Source organism: Chiroxiphia lanceolata, chromosome 8 (assembly GCF_009829145.1).
Source record: "Chiroxiphia lanceolata isolate bChiLan1 chromosome 8, bChiLan1.pri, whole genome shotgun sequence".
Lineage (NCBI taxonomy): Eukaryota > Metazoa > Chordata > Aves > Passeriformes > Pipridae > Chiroxiphia > Chiroxiphia lanceolata.
This window is the reverse complement of record NC_045644.1, coordinates 31,388,888-31,410,725: the sequence shown is the minus strand read 5'-3', so window position 1 is coordinate 31,410,725 and position 21,838 is coordinate 31,388,888. Positions and strand designations below refer to the sequence as shown.

Genomic DNA, 21,838 nt, shown 5'->3' with positions numbered 1-21,838 from the left:
TAGTTATGTCAGGTCCCGAATGCAGAAGTTCGTCTGCCTGGACAACTGACAGCAAGCTTCAAGCGTCATAGAGAGTGCAGGTCAGCTGTGGATGTTGTGCAGAGATCGGCACTGACCAAAAGACTTGTGGTGCATCAGTAGAACCAAATCCTCCATCCCAATGCTCACGAGGCTCTGCTTGGGGAACACAACTCAGAAAAGATACAAGCTGAGCTATTCAGGTCCCTTTAGGAATTGTCACTGAAGGATAAGGTGTGGAGAGCATAGCACAAATCTGCCTCGTATAGTTAGCATCAGTGACTGCAATATGAACAAAAAATCCCCAAATCCCGCAATTGTGCCACTAGAATGGCTGATTAACAAGGCACTTAACCCACGCTGCCGTCGTACAATGCTAAACATCCACCAGTCAGATTATGTGATCAATATGTCTGGTATAGAACAAGCAGCAGTCACAAGCATTGAGGACATTCTTCTGAAAACACAGCTGCCATAGGCAGGGCATGTCCCAAGGATGAAGGACTAGCTGTTTTATGATGAATACTGCCACCGGCTGCCGCATGAAAGGAGCCCCGAAAAGAAGACACAAGGACTCCCTGAAATGACATCGCAGCCCTGGCCACACTGATCAACATAACTAGTGTACTCTGGTCTCCAATCAGGAGGCCTAGAGACACACTATCTGTAATGCTGTTGATGCTTCTGAGAAAGGACTCAGGATGGCCCTGACAGTCTGCAGGGCCCCCCCGCAACAGGCTGATCAAGCAGGGCAGCAACATTGACAACCCTTGATTTAAACCCTGGAAAACACAGAAAAGCTCAAACGACTCTGCCTCCTGCACAGCACACACAGCTACAGCCCATGGGGCAGCATGACACATGAAAAAAGAACAGCACCAGTGGAAAGGCTCCACCTGAGATTTAACCACTATAAACCTCTGAAACAAGGTTGAAAGAGAACACCAAATTTGTGTAAGAACCTCTTATTTAACTTCAGTCCTGATCATATGGCTAGCCAGACAGGGCTAGCCTTGAAATAACTAAAACCTCACCAGTTTTCATAAGAGTGGAATTACTCATGGTGGGAATTTGAAGAATTCATATACCATTCAGAATAAGGAGTCACTATGGTTCAACAGAATCATGTTACACATCTCTAAAATCTTGACACCAGCAGAAAGTATTTTTAAGTTTACACAGTTACACATTCATGTAGCTTTTCTCTTTCACACAATCTTTTTCCAGTCATGCATTTAGGTGGTCACCTCAAACACTCTCCTCAGTCACACACAGATTTCAAGCAGTTATTGGCTGTGCAGTTCTCATCAGTCTCATAACTTAAAAGGAACTTATGGCATATTTGCTAATATTAACTTGTAAATCTTGTACAACTCTCCATGCAAAAGACAAATACGACGGGAATGGACAGGCTATTACCTTGAAAATTTTCAACCTTTTTCATAGAGCAAGGACACTCTATTTGTCATTAACGGCAACAGAACCACTTCTGCATTTTGTCTTCCCTTCTTCACCTCTTCCCACCCTCTGCCCCCTCTGCATCCTCTGTTTCTCTTGAGCACTCGGCCCCCCTGGAAGCAAGTGTTGCTTCGTTAAGGGAGCTTTCACTAGCATTTGTCGGCAGACGGGGGAGAGGGAGGGAGGGAGAGAGGGAGGGAGGGAGGGAGGGAGGGAGGGAGAGAGGGAGGGGGAGGAGGGGGAGTAGAGGTTGAGTTCATTCGGAGAAAAATCAGGAAGAGAAGTCAAATTGCCTTTGGTCTCCTTATGTCGCAAGCTAGCTACATGGTCCGCTGAGAAAAAACGATACATAGGAGGGAAGGAACAGTTGCAGATGGACACGTTCGGGGGGGGGGGGGCGGTTGGGGGGGTTTAAAACAGGGGAGAACACAGACAGCCCCCCCACTGCACCGCCTGACACCGCGGGCCGCTGCTACCAGCCCGCTACCCCCCGCAACACCGCTCGGGACCATGGCTGTCGGCAGCACGGGAGAAAACAGACCAACCCCCCCCGCCATCCGCTGCGCCGAGGTCCGCGGCCACCGTTACCGGGGCCGCCGCCAGCGCATGCGTGGGCGTACCGCTCCGAGCTGGAGCCGCCGCAGCGATCCCGGCGGCCCTCAGCTGCGCGCCGGCTGAGGCTGGGCACAGCACCGCAATCACGCAAGGAGTCGCTGCGGCTGCCGCCCGCCGCGCCGGGGCCGGGGCCGGGGCCGGGGCCGGGGCCGGGGCCGGGGCCGGGGCCGGGGCCGGGGCCGGGGCCGGGGCCGGGGCCGGGGCCGCTCCGCCCGGAGCCGGCGCCTGGGACCGCAGCTGGTACCAGTCTGCTGGCACCCAGGGCCGCGGCTTGCTGCCGCCGGGGCTGCAGCGCGGCTGCCGCCGCCCACGCGGGCACAAATGGACTCGGCGGCGCCGAAGCCGGACCCGGCGCCGCTCCGCAGGCACCCACAGCGGGCGGACCAGACACGGCTGCGCGGGCACCCGGCGCCGGGTACACAGGCACGGTACCGTCGGGAGGAGACGTAGAAAGCTCCTTAAGGTGAAATTCAGCCACTATGGCCACAAGATCGTCTCCCGGGCCATCAGCAGCACATTCATGCCGTAGCTGACCTTGATTATCTTGGACAAGTGCTGCCGAGTCGCTAGCAACGCGTCCATCTTGGCAGGGTCTCCCGGCTGCCTCCGGCCCCGCTCCGCGACCTCCGGTCCCGCTTTGGCTCCCTTCGGCTCCGCCCGGCCCCTCTTCTTTAGTACTCTAATGTCCTCCCAGGCAAAGCAGCCTTTCTCTCAGTCCGAAGTCACAAAACTAACAAGCGACATAACTTAGCTTCGTCGGTCTAACACCAAAACGCCGTAACAAAGCTTTCCAGGCGATAAACACACACCTTTCGTTTGCACACATGGTCTGCCCCATGGTCACTAGGAAAAAGTTCCCAGGAGCTCACCTGCCTCTTACCAAGTGCCAGATACACCCAGGCTCTCCAGGCAACTTGTGCCTTCCAAGTGCGGCAGAAACACTTGCCTTCAGGTGTAGAGAACAATCGGATCCGGGTCCTGCAGCGCCCCGCTGCTTTAACAGCTCCTGAGCACGAAGACCTCGCTGCGCCTCGCCCCGCAGCTCACCTGCCTCCAGTTGCGATACCCCTACGACCCAGGCAATACTCGACAGTCTATTTTCTTTTCGTCTGGTCCTCACACGGGGCACCAACTGTCGCTGGGTATCTGTTGAAAGGCCTTGGTCCTATGGGGGAAGAAAGACACGCGACACACACACACTAGGATGAAGAGACACACTAGGATGAAGAGCCAGAGAGATGTCTGCCTGCTCAGCGCAGCAGGCAGCCCTTTATTTAGTTCTCCCACTTCTACTTTCCCACACACACAACACAAACATATTCCCACAGAAAACACTGAGGAATGCAGCACCTGCACTTCAGCCACACAGCTCAAGGCTGTGTCCATGGGAACTATCTAATTAGCTCCACTGCTCCCATGGAAAATGGCCCAACACTGTAACATTCCAAACCCCTCAAACTTCAGTTGTGGGGCTGTGACTTCACCCCACAGTGTCTTTTGCAGCAAGTTTCTCTCCTTAGATCTTTCCACCTTATAAAACAATATTTTAGTTCCTCGTACATGTGAATGGACAACTTCAATCCAACTCTGCAATGATTCAGCAAAAAATCATCACCTGTATAAAAGCTGTTGTCCTTGACACTGGGGTTATTCCTAGGAACAGCCTTACCACTCTAATGGGGTCCCGGAATCTGCTGTGCTGTGGCAAATAATTTTTGTTACAATATAGCTCTTTTGGGGTTTTGTGGAAGCAAGTTATTTCATAGAGGTATTGCACTCCACACAGGGGCAGAGATTGGATTTAGGGAGACGTTTGGTGGAGACACAGGGACTAGGTATGCTCAGAATGGAAAATTAACTGTCAGATCTAAAAAATTTAAATCCTCTTATCCCTGTGGATGTATTTCTTCAAGCACTTGAGTGGATGAACTGCTCACTGTTTTTTCAGTATCTATTTCTGTAAGAAACAGGACATAATTTGCAAGCCAGATTTTCCTTAGGGGCCAGAGGTTTTAAAACCTCGGATAGAAATTTCCAACCACAAATGGTTATTATGTTGCACATATCAATAAGTATATTGATAGTATTGAGATGTTATTTGGTTTTTACTGTTATATTTTCATGAAAGAACATTTGCCTTCTTGCTTTGGCTTGCTCTTCCTTGGCCTGATCCATATGACAAATGTCTGTTTATGCAGCTGGAACCCAACTCAGGGCTTAGAAGAATGCAGAAAAACTGCAGCTCTGTGGCAAGGCAGGAAAAACTGCAGAGCTGCAGATGGTTATAGCCCCAAGTGTAATGGGGAAAACTATTGAGACAAGCCAATCTCTTACTGACAAGGAACATTTCTTGGAGCAAAGTGAGAGTTTGCAGTGAAGTATAGATCTCTACTCGTGCCCCTTCGAATATCCTCCCTGAGACAGGAACAAAACAATCCAAAAAGTGTGTGAAATGCAAAGAAATGGATTCACTAGTCCACTGGGCTATTGTGCCTCAGTTACCTGGGACAACAGCTGTCACCCCAAGATGTGCCTTGGTAAGGGACAATTACAATTTCCTTCCTCAGCAATGCTGCAGTGCAGGGGGAGCTTGAGTGCCCGTGGCTGCACAGAGGGCAGCTTATGTTGCTTGGCCTTCAAAGCACGTTGCAGTGCCACGTTTCTCTCCCTAGACACCTACATTCCAGTACTTGGAAAAAATCAGACCAGACTACAAACTCACTTCAGGCAGAGTCCGTTTGCCAAGTATTGTTTTCTGCAGAGATATTCTAAATCGTGTGGGAAAAACAGAGACCATCTGCAGATACTCAGCCTGTATCTACCTCCAGACAAAAAAAAAAAAAAAAGAAAAAAAAAAGAAAGAAGTCAATCCCAGAGCCAACTTGGAGAATTGCTCCTTTTTCCTGGGAGATTGCTGCAAGAAGTGGGCCTGCATCTGCTCTCCAAGCAATACACGGTAGTCCTCTGCCTATCAAAAGGAAGGTGATTTTCTGTCATTATTTTCTCATATGGGAGTCTATCTTTAGATCTATGATATTCTCAGTGCACTTATTCCCCCTTTCAAATTCGAAATGGAAATCCATTTAAATGACCCAGTGACTTTTAACTTGCCTGTGCAATATCAATTGGGGAAAATCATAACAGACCTGATCCTGAAACTGGAAAATAAAGAATGCCCAGTTAGATTCTCCCATGACACAAACTGGATGCAGCTGTCTCAGATAGAGACTTTATACAACAAACACCACCTGCAGTAATGCACAAGAAACCAAAGCAGGACTCTTCACCCAACAGAGGAATCCTAGTTAAAAGCATGCCATGGGAGTGACACTGTAGAATCTCTAGGAAATCCTTCTTGTACTGAATATCCCCTTAATATGGAACAGCTGAAAGGACCTCTCTGCGTTTCCATAGCAGTATCATCTTTGCATGACCATAATTTCTCTCTGTGTGTATAAATGTCCCCCTATTAGCAGTGGATCCAAGCAGCCAATTTCAACTAACTTCGATTTTGAAAGGAACTAAAGATAATTTCATTCATTCAACAGCTGTTGAGATAGGAAGTAGAATTGAAAAGAGAGACCATATAAATTTCTAAGCTTAGGGAAAGGCTGCAAAAATTCATGCTTTGTTAGACACTGTGTGTGCACATTGTCTTCTCCAGCTGGAGAAAGGTTTCTAGTGAAGCTGTCAGTCACCAGTGAGGATCCTTGTCCAACAGGATACTTCTGATGGGGTTGATTCTGTACCTGTGTGGGGATCACATGTGAATTGGCTTCAAAACCAGTGCCCCAGTTCTCCCAAGCAGAAACACAGGAACACATGTGACTGGTCTACCTCAGTCAACCACCCTTCATCACCTGTCTTGTGCAGGAGCAACTTTAAGACATAGAGGATGATCAAATTGCAGTTCAAAGTCATGCAGCGTTTAATTTGATTTTTAAGGTTTTCAGGTTTGATCTCAGAAACTGTTTTCCAAATTCATATGGGGGTGGATTTTTTGTAACTTACAATTTCTGTTATGAAAAGTATTTTGATTGCATTTATCTCATACATGGTGACTTAAAAAGGCTACAGCAATTCGATCTGGAGGCATTGCAAGATCTGGTTGATGTCAGGAATACTTTGAGGAGTCAGTTTCTGGAATCTTATCTGGAAAAAGGAAAAATAATTCCTCATACTTTTTTAGCCTTCTACAGTTTCTTTTAGAAATCCTATGGGAACATAAAATGATCGAAAAATAGTTCATTGAAGCACCTGGCATCGAAGTTTTGCTGGTGGCATCATAGAGAGATGCGACCCCAGTGCCATTGGGAGCGCTGGAGCAGTTGATGGAGGACTGCAGAATATTAAAAAACCTTGAGCAGAAGATGAGAAAGCTCTTGGTGTAAAATTAATGAGAACGCCAGAAATAGTAAGAGTTTATTCTAAGATGTTCTGGCCTCTGTGTCTATTTGTCCAGGAAAGGTAAGGATGATGCATCCTAGCTGATTTAGACACCTGCATGTTACAGGATGATGCCTTCAATGACTGGCTCCATAACTACCCTAGAGAAGATACCTTCTTCACACTGCTCAGGTAGGTAAGATGGAGCCCACAAAGTTTTCTCTTATCATTGCTTTCACCTTGATGGGGTTGGGCTTTAGCTCACTGTCATTGGCCAGGTGATTAATGTTCACCTTATCTAATGAAAACTGAAACTGTAGTTCATTACAGTAAGGTATTACCCATACTTAATTTGTTTTGTAGGTCTGCATGTTGCCTTTCTGCCCAGCTACGAGAATGGAAAGACTTCAAATGACCTCAGCAGGCTGCAATGGAGAAATGAGTTACTGAGGCTCCAGTAAGCATTGAGGTAAACACCCTAAATTCCAGTCTCTACCCATTGGAGCAATCTACAATGGTTACGTACCATGGTAATCAAAGTAAGTGGCAATCAATGGCAACAGTTTGCTTTTCGGTTTAAAATTAAATAAGTCAGTTATAAAAAGCCTTTGCAAATTCTTGCCCATGTGTCCAGTACAAATCTTCACATATTTCCATTTAGGCTAAATCTGAAGAGGATAAATCTGAAGAGGAATTGAATAGATTTCTACTGGCACACTCTGATGATATTCAAGGAGTAGGAGTACCAAGCTGTGGGAACTAAGAAATTAGGAAAAATACTGCAGTGCTGTCAAGAGTAGGTGTAGATATTTTGTACCTGCTAAACCAAAATGATGGGCCTAACATTTAAAATAATATGCTGATCTGACACTTGAGCAGAACAGTGATTTAGATAGACAATGATCTTTCCTCTGCTATCCAGTTTCCCTAATACTAGAAGGAAGCCAAATGCTTTGCAATGCAAATCGAGTGGCAAATGAAAAGATGGCGTGATTCATCTGAAAAACTGTTTCACTTAGAAACTCCAGAAGGCAGGATATAGATCCCCTCTTTAATTCACCCTATGCCCCCATTATGACTTCTCTGCTCTAGCAGCAGTGACTGTGCAGGATTTTCCTTGTTTTGTAGGTTGTGCCTTGGGTTTCTTTGCCCTTCAGTGGAGGCTTCTCTGGAGAAAAAAAAAAACATGGTTACAATGCTTCCTTTTTGATTGTTGCTGTCTGCTGGAATTAATCTTCAATTAGGGAGCATAATAGTTGCTAGCTGAATCCCAAATCTCTGCATAACATAGATGGCACAAAGCCTTCTTCATTTTAAGTTACTTTGTGTGCTGCAGCAGCAGCAGGAGAGTGTTGTTGGAGTCAGACTTGGAGTGCGGAGAGAACATCTCACCTCATCCAAAACCTGCAGAAATGCCTTTTAAAGCCTCAGTCTCATGTTCCCTTAAAAGATAGAGCTAGAAGTCTGGTGAAATGTTTAATTTTTTAATTAAGCCTCTGATTAACTGAGTTTTATAACAAAAAACCCGAATGTCTCCAGAAAGCGAATATGAAGGAGGACCAAAGCAGAAGCAGGTACAAGAGTGTGAAAAGCCAGACTTTGCAGTAACATTTTCCTAACGTAGTGGAAAACTGGACATTTGAAGCAGCTGAAGAGCAGGTATGCACTGAGCTTGGGAAGACACTATTTGTGTTGCTTAGGGCTGAGTCCTACACATTTAGCTCCCACTGCTTTCTTAAGGGTTCCAATTCAGGTCAATGTCAGCAGGAATGTGTAAGGGCTGCAGGCATGGGCTCTTTATGCTGCTAGCAGTCACATTTTTGGGCTTTATTAAGGCTAGGATTCGCTGAACAGACTGTACTGCAAAACCATGCTAATTAGCTCCTAAAATTCTTGAACTGCTGCCACAGATTCCTGGGAACTGTCTACACCACCAGCGAAAATGGCTTTAAAGATGCTGATTGCCTGGAATAATTTTGGGCATTATTTGTCCTTTTGCAGTGATTTTTGTGGCATCCATGTAGCCACTGGCTTTTGACAAAACCCTTTCGGTGCACACCTGAGACAGCTGTTCTCAGGAGTTTGGCAGGGAGTGTTTCTGGAAAGCTTGAACCAGTGGGTTCCAGGCTTGAACCAGGAGTCTAACCTGAACTGCTTGGGATGGTGCTGTGTGGGAAGTGTTCTGATGTGTCTTTTTCACAGGTTGCATTAGTTTTCTGAGGTAGTGCACCATCTTGTGAGTTGGTGAATGAGTTTTGGCAAGGTAGAGTTACAGTAATTCTTTCCTTATTTGTTTATCTCTACAGTAAGGTTATCATTTCCAGCTGCTCCCAGATTTTACATCAAACTCATAAAAGGGTTTCAGCCATCGATATTTGTTGAGCCTGTACCCTCACTCACTTTGGTCAAACATTGTTTCAAGGATGATGCAGTTCAGTTAACTTGAGACTTTCACTTGTTTTGTTCAATTCCACTACATGACGTGCTCTTGTTTCTAATTTTTTCTGTAGCGTAGAAAATCACTTGGAGATTTTTGAGCCTCAAATCCCATCCCTGACTGATTCAGGGGAGACCAGACCACATCTTAAGAGATAAGCCTTACTGTGATTCAAAAGGGCACTCTGATTTGGCATCTCATGTTCTCCCCTTGTTTGATGGGTTTCTCTTGATGTGTCTGAAATCTTGAACTTTGCAGCAGAGATGGAAACCCAAGGTTCATGCTGGGATGCAGGAAGCACCAAGATTAGATGGAGACTTTCCTTCCAATCTCCCTCAAACTCACTCTTAGATATCTTGACTGTTTATATACAGCTCTAAGTATCATACCTCGATTAAGCAAAAGCCTTTTGACTCCCTGATGGGATTTCTCCACTGGATGTACTGCAGAGAGACTAATTTTGGGAAAGTCACTACCTAAAGAACAGAAGGGAGTATCTAAACATGGGAAAAAAAAGGTAGTGCCTATAAATAAATAACCTAGGGTAGTGCTTCCCAGCTGTGGCATGCATCTTGCCAGTGGTATACAGAGGACCTCAGGACGGGATGAAGGTATTTAATGAAGCTCTGAATGCCTCCTTACACTAAGAAATGTGGCCCAAGATGGAGACAGGAACTGCTGAACAGCTGCTGCTGCCACTTCTGCCTCCAGGTGACACTTGAGCAAGTTGGAGGGAAGCAGAGCTCCCTGTCCTCTGCCTTGCAACAAGGAGTACATACCTTTGGTCCAGAAGTTCCTGTTTTTCCATCAAGGCTAGCCTCCTGCATTTAAGCCCCAGTTGTAAATGTCAGGGGGCAAGCAGAGCTGCAGAGCAGCTATGTGAAATCCTGATCAAGCAATGAGGTTTTTAAAATTTTTCCCTTCTAACTGCCTTTTCTTATATTTTAAATAAGCATATGTTAGCCTGGAGACTTCTATCTTCTGTAGAAAGCTGTTAGCAACACTGTATATCTCACTCATTCCAGCACATTTTACTTCCCGCAAATGTTGACAACCATGTGCAAAGCAATGAGGATCTGTGCTTCTGACCATCACCTGCTGAGGAGGAATTCAGAGAGGAAAGCCAAGAAATTGGGTATGAGGGATGGATGGGAGACACTATTTTGGTTCATTTGTTTCATCTGCTGAAGACAGAGCTGCAAAACTGGCAGCAGAAGAGAGAGATGGCTCCCATTCGTCTCCAGTCAATCCAATGAATAATTGGATTGCACTTATTAATGTAATATATAATAATATAATTAATGCACTTATTCAGTGTATAACAGTATAATATATTTTCACAATGCATGCTACTAGTGCAGCTATTGGAAGTACCAGCACATTAAAGATGCATAATTAGATGAACTGCAGAAAACCAAGAACACGTTTAAAAATTCATGGCGTGCTTTGGATCAGCAAAGCAGTCATGAGCCTCTCCTCCCAGCTCCCCCAAAGTGTGTTCACCAGAAAGAGGTGTCATCGCCCTTTCCCAGAAAAGCAGATTAACGAGGAACAAGGGACCCAAGGGAGGTTTTGTCCCGGCCTTTATTACTGGCACTCGCAGTTGTAGCTAAACACCCCGGGGTTAATGCCGCGGTCAGTAGCAGTCCGTAGCGCTAATGCATTGCTGCGGGTGTCCCTGCAGAGCCACACGGGTGCTCGGGGCCGTGAGCGGTGTCCTGGTGAGGCTCTGCCCGGGTCGATGCGGGGGGCGGTGCGGGGCAGGGCGGTGCGGAGGGCGGTGCGAGGGGCGGTGCGGTGCGGTGCGGTGCGGGGCAGGGCGGGGGGGCGGTCCGGCCGCGGCCGTTGCTGGGGGCGGGAGGTTTGAACGGCGGCGCGGCGGAGAGCGAGACTGAGCACATTGATGAGGATGCAGCGGCCGGACGGGCCGGTGAGCGACGGGGCCGGGCGGGCAGGGCAACGCAACGCAACGCAACCCCGTCCCGCACCGATGCCCGCGGGGGTAGTGTCGATGTCGGTGTCGGTGTGGCGGGCGGTGCTCTGGGCACGGGAGCTGCGCTGCCCCCGAGCTGGGCGGGTCCGTGGCGGCCGCGGGCTGCCCCGGCACAGCAGGGCTGAGCTCCCCGCTCACCCTCCGCCCGTGCTCGGAGCTGATCCTTCCACCTCTTCGATCTTTCAGCCGTTGGTTTTCCCGTCAATGAGTTGTGTCTTTTTAAACCTGGAATCAGTTACAAACCTGAATTGGTTGAACTCGGCAGCGCCTGTAAAGCTTTGGCTGCCGATTGCAGCAAGCGCTCGTTCCGGTGTTGAGCTGCAAAGTGCACAAGCTGGTGTCTTGACTTCACAGCCCCTGTTTTAGAAGAATACTCACTGCCTGGCTACTTGCTTATTTTAAATAAATATAGTAGGCTTACAGGGTTTAGATGTAAGCCACTGCGGTGGTAAATCAGAAGTGTACCTTGGAATAAGATTCTGAAAGCCTGTGATTAAGTTACCAATTAAATGAACTAAAATTTCAATTTGTCCTGCCTTCAGCAGTATCCATATAATTTTTCTTAGCTCTTGTTGGAATTCTTTGGTTGTTTTGTTACATTACCTATGTAAAACTAGAAATCCTTTGAAATTTCTTATACTTGGTATAGTTAGGTGGGAAATATAAAGACACTTTCTGGAAGTGTTGCTGAGGCAGTTCCTGAGTATGGGGCTGAAAATTTCAGCAGCTATTAGTAATCTTGTCTGTGTTGTGCTGCTACTAGTGGAGAAGGATGGAGACCACGAGGGAAACAGTGCATAAGTAGACAGCATATGGCAAAACAGTGCTGAGTCATTCCTCCAAGTCCAGATGGTGTGCTCGTATTTTTAGAAGGAATGGGAAAAGAAAGAAAAGCTGACCAATCATTTTTGCTAGGCACAAAGAACTTTATATATTCCAAATCAGGCTGCTAAGTTCTTCCTTCAGATGAGATTTATATGGTGTGGTTATTTAAGCTGTGGCCCAACAGCCATTTACTGCTAGTCTGGAATTTTTTTATGTGAGATGTAACATGGACTGAATGCTTTGCATGGTTCTGAAAGTCCCAGTATGGATACATGCAGATGCCCCAAACTAGGAGTGTTTATTTGCTCACTATATTTATGTACCAGGTGATAGATGTGGAGAGGAGCAGGGGCTGCTGCCCTGGAAAACATTAGGAGGGAGCACTATTTTCTTCTTCTGAGCTTTGTAGCAGCTGATTTATAAGCATAGGCTTAAAGAATAAGTAATTATTTCTTAGGACCAGGTGTAGGCCTGGCTTAGGTTTTCATAACTGTGTAAAATTTGACTCAGAATAAGAGAAGATTGACAAAAGCTATTTATTGCTCTCTTTTTTTTTTTTTTCCTAGGAAGAGCCCTGAAAAAAAATGTGGCTAGGGAAGCAGATGCTAGGGATGCAGAGGTGTTGGTGCCCTGCTTTATACTACTCTGATTATGACTGAAACTTTAAAAAGCAAATCCCTGAGGGAGAAAACTGGGATAGCCTATGGTGCCATAGTGGTTTCAGGCCTTCATATATCAACTGTAGGGAATACCAGCAGAACTTCTATGGAAAACACTTCTGATAAGACCTTTGGGAGCTATTCACCACAAAACAACCCACTGGTGCCAGAGAGCCTGTGTGCGTTCCAGGCATTTCTCATGGGGTCTCTGATTGAGAGTTGTTATTTTCTGGAGAGTTCTCTACATCTTAGTTTCCTCTGTCACGGTGGTGTCTACTCATTATCTGCGTTCTCACTGTGTGACTAAATTGCCTTAAATGCTGGCAGATTCATAGGACATATATTTGTCCTGCTTTGCCTGGCTGCACAAGCCTGGGGTCTTTATCATCATGGGTGAGAGGAACCCACCTCCTTTGTTACCTGAGGAAAATGAGAAACTGTACCACAAGTTTCAGATAACTGCTTATAGATCCACCGCCCAAGTGCTTGTTTTGGGTTCAGACTGTAAACCTGAAAACTGACACGTTCCTGGCAATTCCAGATGTTAGCTGGGACACTTGCTTAGTGTTGACAAAGCTTCACTAGTCACTGACTTGCAATTTATTTGCAATGCTACCCTGCAATACAGTGATAACACTGTTCTTCGTGTGCTAGTAATATTTGGTTTGGCCAGGAATGGCCACATAACAGGGAAATTTGTATCAGTAATCAGTGGCATCTAGCACACCTTTGGGAGACAGTAAGCTGTGTGTGATCCTTCACGTTAGTTGTCTTCTGGATTGGTGTGGATTGACCTCTTTGAAGTAGCAAGTAATTTATAAATGTTTGTTTTCTCTGAAAGTAGGCAGGAAAAAGCTAACTTTCCTGAAGTTTTTTATAATACCTTTAAAAATATCCTAGTCCTTCAAAAAACAGTGATGCAGAATTCTAATGACTTTCAGGCAAGTATAGCTTATTTCATACTTTGAATGAAAACTGTGCATGATTCCTGTATAGGGTTGAAGCTACCACAGTTGTCTGACGTGAAACATGTTCATGACCTGAAACAGTCAAATATTGGAATAGTCTCCTTTATTTTTACTTCTTCTCTTACCTGAATTTTATATCAAACAGAAGTGAAAACCCTCATATTTCTTCACTCTTTTTCAGATGGCCAAAGAGGTAATGAGATTGAATTTCTGATTTAAAATATTTAAGACATTTTTCTCAGTTTAAAGTTTATTTAATAGGGATAACTGCAAAAAGTAGGGTGTTAATTTATAAGTTTGGTTCAGTTAGGCCTCTCAAAGACCATATGTTATTTTTCTGTGAATGACACGAGTGACTTTCAGATGCTACAGTGAGTTCATCTTACTACCTGGTTTGGAATTTGCATGTATAATGGATATAGTGAATCTGTTACATCTCTTGTTTTACTCTTTTGTCCCCGAAGAGAGAACTATCGTTCTTACATTCACTAATCATTGCAACAGCTGCTCATAATTAAAACCTAGAGTTTTCTATCCCAACTGTGAAATAAAAAGAGCCTTTAAAAATTCAGGGATATTGTTAGTTGTTGTTTTGTTTAACCTCTTGTTATTTTTTGCACCTCTAGGAACGTGATATCCAGGAGAAGATTGACTTTGAGATCCGGATGCGTGAGGGCATCTGCAAACTGCTGGCAGTGAGCACCCAGAAGGACCAGCTCCTGCGCGCAGTCAAGAGCCTGATGGTCTGCAATGCTCGGATACGGGCGTACAGAACACAGCTACAGAGCCACGCAGGAGAGCCAGACCCGTGCAGAGCTGCAGAGCAGTGAGTTAATGACAGCTCAAATGCAAAGGCAGCAGTGTGAAGCAGGCATTTATTTACGTGAATTTTTAGTAGCCTGTTTAAGAAAAGTGGATTTAAATCCTTCCTTTAAACTCTTTCTTTCTTTTTCCCCCACATAACCATAAATTACAGCTGCCTCAAAGCGTTACTTTGTAAGATCATTCCATAATCTTTTTACTTCAGAAAATTAAATACTAGTTATATTTTTCTGGTACTAAACTGTAATTCAGTATCAAGTAATACAATAGTCATATTTTCTTGATTACCTTTAGCATACAGAAAGGTACCTATCCAAGTCTGAAGGAACAAAACAAAGCTATCCAAGTCAGAATAGTATTTCTACTTTTCCTTTTATTGCTACTAAGGGCCCTTTAATGAGGGAACCATCATGGTTAATTGATACCCTCTGCTGGCCACTTGTGTTAACTACAGCGAACTGATAAAAACAACACTGAATAGGAAGAAAAATTTGTTGAAAATATTTTCACATTATAACTCTTGAAGGAGCTAAAGTATACGTGATTTATATGATTAATGTTATAATTCTTTTGCCTAATCGAATATTTTGGATGCAATGTTGAGAATCATGGTACAGAGACACTATTGCTCTCAGGGTATTAATTTAATGGAATATTACATTGCAGTTTAACATAGAAAATCTTTGATACATGGTTGGCTCCAGTTAATTGTATCTGTGGGAACAGTTCTGCTACTTTTTGCTTTCAGAAATGTGGTTTTATAGGAGAAATTTGTTGGAGGAAAGAGCTTTCTATCTGAAAGTTGATTTTGAAAACTAGCACGTAATACATGTGGTATTCTGTAATTATTGTGGATATATTGCTTTTGCCTACTAAGATGAAGATCTTTATAGTGGTTCACTATTTATGTTTTTAGTGATGGAATAATATCAACTATGGATATATGCTGATTTACTCAACTCCTTGTCTTTGATGTCAGTGACCACAGAGTGGTGATGGCACATATCTAGAACAGGGCTGAGATATTTGGAGATGTATGTGAACAGCTGTATTGTTTGCTTGATTTGTGACTGTCATGCACTGCTTAAAGTTCGGGCTTCAGGAATCCCTGGAGTTTTCAGTGGAGGTCGTTAGAAGAGGTGCATCCTATAGTGTTATTTCTCTATCATTTAAATTGTATCTTTGATAGTTGATAGTCCATCTGCAGTTCTTTCTTTTGGTGTTTGCTCAAGACTGGAATTTGGTTATAGCTTAGTTGTGACTGAATTTTCTTACTCTAGGGTTTTCAAATGGATGTTGTTCCTGTTACTTCTTGTGTGGGTCTGTAATCAGTGAGTTGCAAAGATATTCTAACTGCCTCTGGAAGTCATGATACTGGTAGCAGCTAGAAATTTTCATTTCTCCTTATCTGGTTAGGTGTTAGGAGCAGTGGCAGAGGTGAGGAGTGCGCTCTTGTTACTCATTATCCACAGATTATTTTTATTTTATTTTATTTAAGGTTGACTTTGAGGTCTACAGCAAACTGCCTGCATGGAAAACTAAAATGCAACATTTTATAATAAGTCTCTATTAATAGAGGAGGAGGCAATTCTCTAAACAATAATAGAACTGATTAATTAAGTTGCATCTCCGTTGATGCGCACAGAAGGGAAAAACTGATATTTGGTCCTGTTGGAGCTGGAAAAGACACAGAAGATGAATCTACTTTTCTTTTAATACTCAGGTTATATAAGCTTTGGAGTAAAATCTTCTAGGGAATTAAGAAAATTGGTGTACCTTCTTTCTAGATTATCCTTAGGAAACTAATGACTCATGTCTTAGACTAGAGATACCAAAATTAACTTTAAAAAAAAGCATTTGAAATGAACTGTGATATGAAGACTGACACTTTTTGGTGTTTAAAGAGTTGTGTTTTAGATGTCTAAATGCACAGATCTCAAATCTTGTTTTTCTTTTCTTCTTTTTTGGCAGGTCTTCAGAAAATGGGACAAAAGACCGGGTGGCATGCAGAGCAAAGGTTGCCATATCAGGTAAGTGGCTGGGTAGTCACTCTTATAGGAGCTAATTGGCTGGGCAGTGGCTTGTAATACAAACTATACAAACAATATGGGATTTTTAAAGTGTGTATGTGGTTCAGAGGTATAAATCCCCTAGTGCTTCAAGGGAACTTGTGCTAAAGTCACACGTGTGTGAAAAACATACCTTGTATTTCTGTTTTACTTACAGGGCCTTCCGCAGAGGGAAATACTTTTTTTTTGTTTACCACTAAACACTGAATGCATTTCAAAGCTAAATAAGTGTGAATGTGCTGAAAACTTCTTTCTCCCCACAACCATGGACTTTGAAGTGATAGTACAGAGTATGCCCAAGAAATTGAGGGCAGAACTATAATTAGTATGCAAATGTTACTCAGGTAATGCAGGTTACGTGGCTATAGCAAAGGTATAGTGGTATGGCTTCAATGCAGGCTAGTGACAAGAATATTTAACGGTGATTTCTAGTGGGCTGGTACACTGTTTCCTAGCCTGTTCTCAAACTTTAGTGCTGTGGATTTATTAGTTTGTTTGCCTGTGCCAGTAGTGGATGTTACCGCATTCGGCATTCCTGTGGCTGTGCTGCCAGCTTTACTAACAGATCTGTTTGTGCTCTCTGACCTGCCTCATTAAGAATAAAATAGTGTAGAAGGGCTGACTACTGAAACTGTTTCAGTTAATTCGGAATCTTTTGTTGTATCTTTAAGCAAGGTAACTTCTAGTAGAAGAAGAGTGATGAGCACATGGTTCAATAATGTTTTCTGCCAGCACAGCTGTTTGCAGAGGGTGTATCTGTCTTTCCTCCTTATGGTAGTTGGGTGAAAGCATCTGTTTGACTGTCTGTGCTGTGGTTGCACCTTCCTTTGGATTTGCAGAGTTATCTGCAGTGAAGACTTTAGGGTCGTCATAATAATACACTTCTGCTATCTTTAGAAAATCAGATTTTTTAAGGACTCTATTTTTAGTATGAGAAATAAGGTTTTTTCTATAGATCACCTGTTATTAAGCCCTTAATTTCCACCATCAAGTAATCCACCCACTTATAAATCCATTAGCACATCATATACGGTTAGTACATGCCCGAAGCTTAGATTATTACCAAAAAAAGGGGGGTCATGTGACCAGCACCAAAAATTCTGGAATAGCTCTGCAGGACTACCGAAGAAAGTGCTCCTACAGAAAGTACGTTGGATACTGTGTGGGGAATGTATTCTGTAATCCAGATTTTCACATTTGTATCATTTTTACTTATCCCCCACACTTGTGAATAAATGACGTAATTTATGTTATCGTATCAATCGATTTTGTTTGTCAGAAGACAGTATATTAAATGTTGATCAAAAACATGATCATGGTTTACAGTCATTTCAGAAAGGAATCATTGGCTTTAAATTTGATTAAATGTGATGCTTGAATGTATCCAATTTGCATCCACATGGATTTACAGCTAATGGTAACTGAAATTAAGGTGTGTGAAAATTGGTCTTTGTTTTTGATAAATGACAGCTCTTTCAATCCAAGAATGAATTGAAAGCTGATTTACAATTATTGTGTTAAACTTGTCCAAGTGATTGACTATCTATGTCCTGATGATTTTCTGACTAAGATATAAATTTTTCAGCTAGCAAGATATTGAAAGTGGCATACAGAAGTAATCTTTAATCTAGTACTCTAATTACTAACAAGGCCTATTGAGTGCATTGAAATTGTCATTCAGTTTGCTATGATTAAAGAGGAAAAAAGGCTTTTATTTTTAACTATTTTCATGCGTTTATGTAAATTTAAGACCGTCTTTTAAGAAAGAAACATTCTGTGCTTTATCAATGACAGACATAAATATATGTATTTTTAAAGTTTGAGAGAGGCTTCTGTAATGGTTTTAATGAAACTAATTCTCTTTATTAAAAAAAAAATTACAAATGCTTACTATGCAAATGCATCTTTAGAAGTGAAAGGCAGTTTCGGAACATGGTGACGTATAGATTTTTAGGAAGTTGTGGCAGTTTAAAGCTGCCTGCTGGCAGTTCACTGGAAAATTCATTAGTTTTCATGAATGGTTAGAAACAGCTGAATTTCAAATTTTCAGAATTGAAATAGCATTTACAATAATACGTCTCATAATCAAAATTAACTTAAATTTGAATTTTTCATTTAACTTCTGGGACAGAGTGACTCTATGCGGTTTCACTTAAATCAACAGGAAGTTTTGTGGGTAAACCCCTGTAGGAATACATGACAACGTGTTGCCAAAATGCCACCACTGTTTTGCATCTTAGTATACTGTATGTGGATTTTTCCATCAGCCTCATATGAAAATCAACACTGGAGCCAGCAATGCTCCTTTGTAACAATATTTAAGGGTTTTATCAAAAGACAACTGAGCTTGTGCTGTTCACTGCTGCCATCATGTGTCGCTTAATATATTGCACGTACTTCTAAACAGCACCGTTGTACTTCAGAAACCAACTTTGGGTTTATAAAGCCCCCACCACTGCATTTATCTTTTGACAAGGGACTAATAAGAAACATTGTCTAAACCTGATTCCTCAGAACTGGAGGAAAATGTCACTCAGTGCTGTGTTGGATTGAGCAGATAAACTGGAAAATTTATTGTAGAAAATACTTTCCTAATATTAAAATGACAGGCATGATTTAAAATAATGGTTCTATAGTTGCCTCTCTGCTATGGTTCTGAAGTAGAACGATGTTTTTGAGGTAAAAAAAAAAAAAGATTTCTAAACTCTTTTTATGCCGACTAAGACAATTCTAACTGGGACTGTGATTACAAGTGGCATTTTCTCTGTGGTTAGCAAAGCAAGACTTAAGTGTTTGTAATATAAATATCCCAGTCTTTTCATTAAAACAGGAAGGCTTTCCTCTTGCAGTGGGATGAGTGGTTTCCAGCACAAGGCAAGCAGAGTTTCAGTTTACATGTATGCATAATAATGGCCTCAGAGAATACCTCTCAGAACTATGTTACACAGCCACTCTGAAATGTTATTTTAGGTACTTTCAAATGAGATTTAAAATATTCTTTATTCTAACTTAATTTCTAAACAAAAATGACACTTCAAATTGATGAATTTTCTTTTGAAATGAGTAATAAACTTGAAATAAATACGCTGTTCTTTGGGTGGAAGGTCCTGTTACCACCAGAACATCAGAAAAAGAAACAAGAAACTTTTTGTAACTTGTTTTGATCACAGATCTACAGTATTGACTGTAACTTAATTTCCCCATCTTTTTTTTTTCCCCTTTAGATATTCGGATACCATTGATGTGGAAAGGCTCTGATCACTTCAGCAATAAAGAAAGTATGTAAGATCATTATTAATTACTCTGATAAGCAATTGCTTATGCCTGGAAATTTGAACTGAATGAGGAAGTCCATACTCATTTCAACCCCTTCTTTGACCTTTCATTAGGCCCATATTTTCCTCTTTGTTGTGTAAATGCTCATTACTTGAAGTTGGTTGTAGCAAGTTGAGTTAGTTCAGTCCTGTGCTTCTCTATGTTTAAACTCTAGTCTCTGAAGAGACTAATTGCAGAGGAAGCAATAAAAAAATGTTATTAAATGGTTAACTGAGAAACTTCTGATTAAACACATTGTTCTATGTCTTTTCTGCACTTGAGAGAGTATATTGCAGCCTGTTTCCAGTGAGAAATTTAAATGAAAGTTGTCTGTTGGTGTTGAGTGTATTATTGGGTAGTCTTCAAGTACATGCATTTTGCTGTGTCATGGAGATTAACCCTAAAGCTGTTCCAGCTGTCACCTGGCATTGATTTCACTTTGATTTTCAATAGGGTCAGAGGGGCAAAGCATGGCAAAATAGTCTAATCCTATATAGTACATTCATAAAATGATACAGACTTTGGATCATATGTTAGGTCTTTTTTTTTTTTTGTACAATTAGTTTTATTAAACAAAATTACATTTTTACTAACATTTTTGAAGTTGCTAGCACAAACTACACCTGGTTACTCAACTGGTTTTTTTTCTTTATTCATAGGGGTAGGTATTTTTTCCCTCTGTGAATGTTGTTGTACCTATACAGCAGCTTTGATAGGTCAATTATCATAAAATCCTATGATGAAAATTTATGGTGGGAAGAACTTCAGGGCAATTCCTTAGAGGTGTGGATTACCATTTAGTATACTTTTGTTTACTGGAAGTGTTCAGCACTGTGTTGTGCAATAGGGCTAATAAAACCTTTCTTTGGCTCTCTCCAGAATCACAGCGCTATGCAGTTTTTTGTTTGTTCAGAATGGGAGCTGAGGTTTTTGATACTGAGGTGACCATTGTGGATAAAGCAATAACAGACATCTGTTTTGAAAATGTAACCATATTGTGAGTATAATTTACTTCTGTTGAATGAAGTACAAATATTGCTGTTTTCTTTTGAAAGTGCCTGTGAATAAGATGGGCTGAAGTCCACTAGGTTTTGCTGAGGGCCAAGGAATCAGTAGAGATTCTGTTCATTTTAGTGGGTGGTGCATCCCCACCTCTGGAAGGCTGGGTTTTGTGTACAGGATGATGCTGGTTCTAGATGTACCACTCAATCTTTTCATTCCTTCTCTTTATTTTCATTTTTGCCATGCTGAAGCCTTTTTCTTCGTATAAAGAGATAAACTTATATCTCAAGGACTGAATTAAATTGCTAAAACCTGAAAGCATTATGAAAGTATAGGCATCAACATTGCACCCAGTGTTTTAAGTGTTATTCTGTACAGCAGGCTACAGTCTCATTCCTCATGTAACACCTCATGTTCTGTCACACCTATCTGAGCATGTGCTTAACTCCCCTCCCCTCCCTTTATTTTTTATATCAACAATTTAGATTCAATCTCCTGAGGAAGACTGACTTGACAGCCAGAACTACCACAAACTTTAAATCAAGATCCTGAGTTTAAATCAGATTTTAAACTGTTTTAAACATCTGTTCCAGTTAAGAGTGGGGACAAAGATTTAAATCAGCTTCTTCAAAGATATGAGACTTATCATTATGAGTTTCTGTGACATACTGCAACAAAAGCAGAAAAGGCACTCTGACTTGCCTTGTATCCCCCAGGATAAAGAAAGACTTGTTATAAAAGCTTTTGGCATGCTTTTGTTATGGGCATCTATGTCATGACATGATTTGTACCTGAAAGATGAGGCTGGGCTTCTGGTTTGATGACTAAGCTTGAGAACAAAAGAATCAGTAGAACTGAAAACAGCAAAAGGCTGTGGACAGGAGGATGCAGCAGTGGGTAGTTGCGTTATGAACGACAGATTTCATTAGATCTAAGCAAGATAGGATCTTTTTCAGTAATGTGAAGGGTGTGGGGTGCAACTAAGATATCTTTAAAACAGTTCAATATGATTTAGGACCATAGATATGGATAGGTTTTCAATCATGTGATTTTTGTGTAACAGTAGAGGGCAGATTTAAGTGTGTTTGAATGTCTTGCCTGTGTATTTCCATAACATGGGCTGTTTTTTTCAGTTTTTAACCTAAACGTTGAATTTCCTGTTTGTAATTGTTTATGGTTCAATTATAACATTCATCTCATGACTTCAACACTAAGTTACTGCTGTGTACTCTAGTCCTTAATTCCATATTAATGTATGTCTGTGCCTGAAT

At 42.3% G+C, this 21,838-nt stretch overlaps 1 protein-coding gene across 3 annotated transcripts in view; it reads left to right on the top strand.

The window, feature by feature from the left end:
• Positions 1-21,838, top strand: part of RTKN2 (rhotekin 2) — a 186,768-nt gene that overhangs the window by 142,625 nt on the left and 22,305 nt on the right. The window contains exons 3-9 of one of the 3 annotated variants that reach the window (XM_032695698.1): positions 6,281-6,505; positions 6,588-6,669; positions 6,841-7,016; positions 13,986-14,185; positions 16,153-16,211; positions 19,475-19,528; positions 20,445-20,562. In XM_032695698.1, the coding sequence (XP_032551589.1) occupies positions 7,005-7,016; positions 13,986-14,185; positions 16,153-16,211; positions 19,475-19,528; positions 20,445-20,562 (443 nt within the window). In that variant the 5' untranslated portion in view covers positions 6,281-6,505; positions 6,588-6,669; positions 6,841-7,004. Of the gene's footprint in view, positions 1-6,280; positions 6,506-6,587; positions 6,670-6,840; positions 7,017-10,782; positions 10,845-13,985; positions 14,186-16,152; positions 16,212-19,474; positions 19,529-20,444; positions 20,563-21,838 lie in introns of those variants that run through there. The other 2 variants (XM_032695699.1, XM_032695697.1) reach the window with 2 other exon arrangements.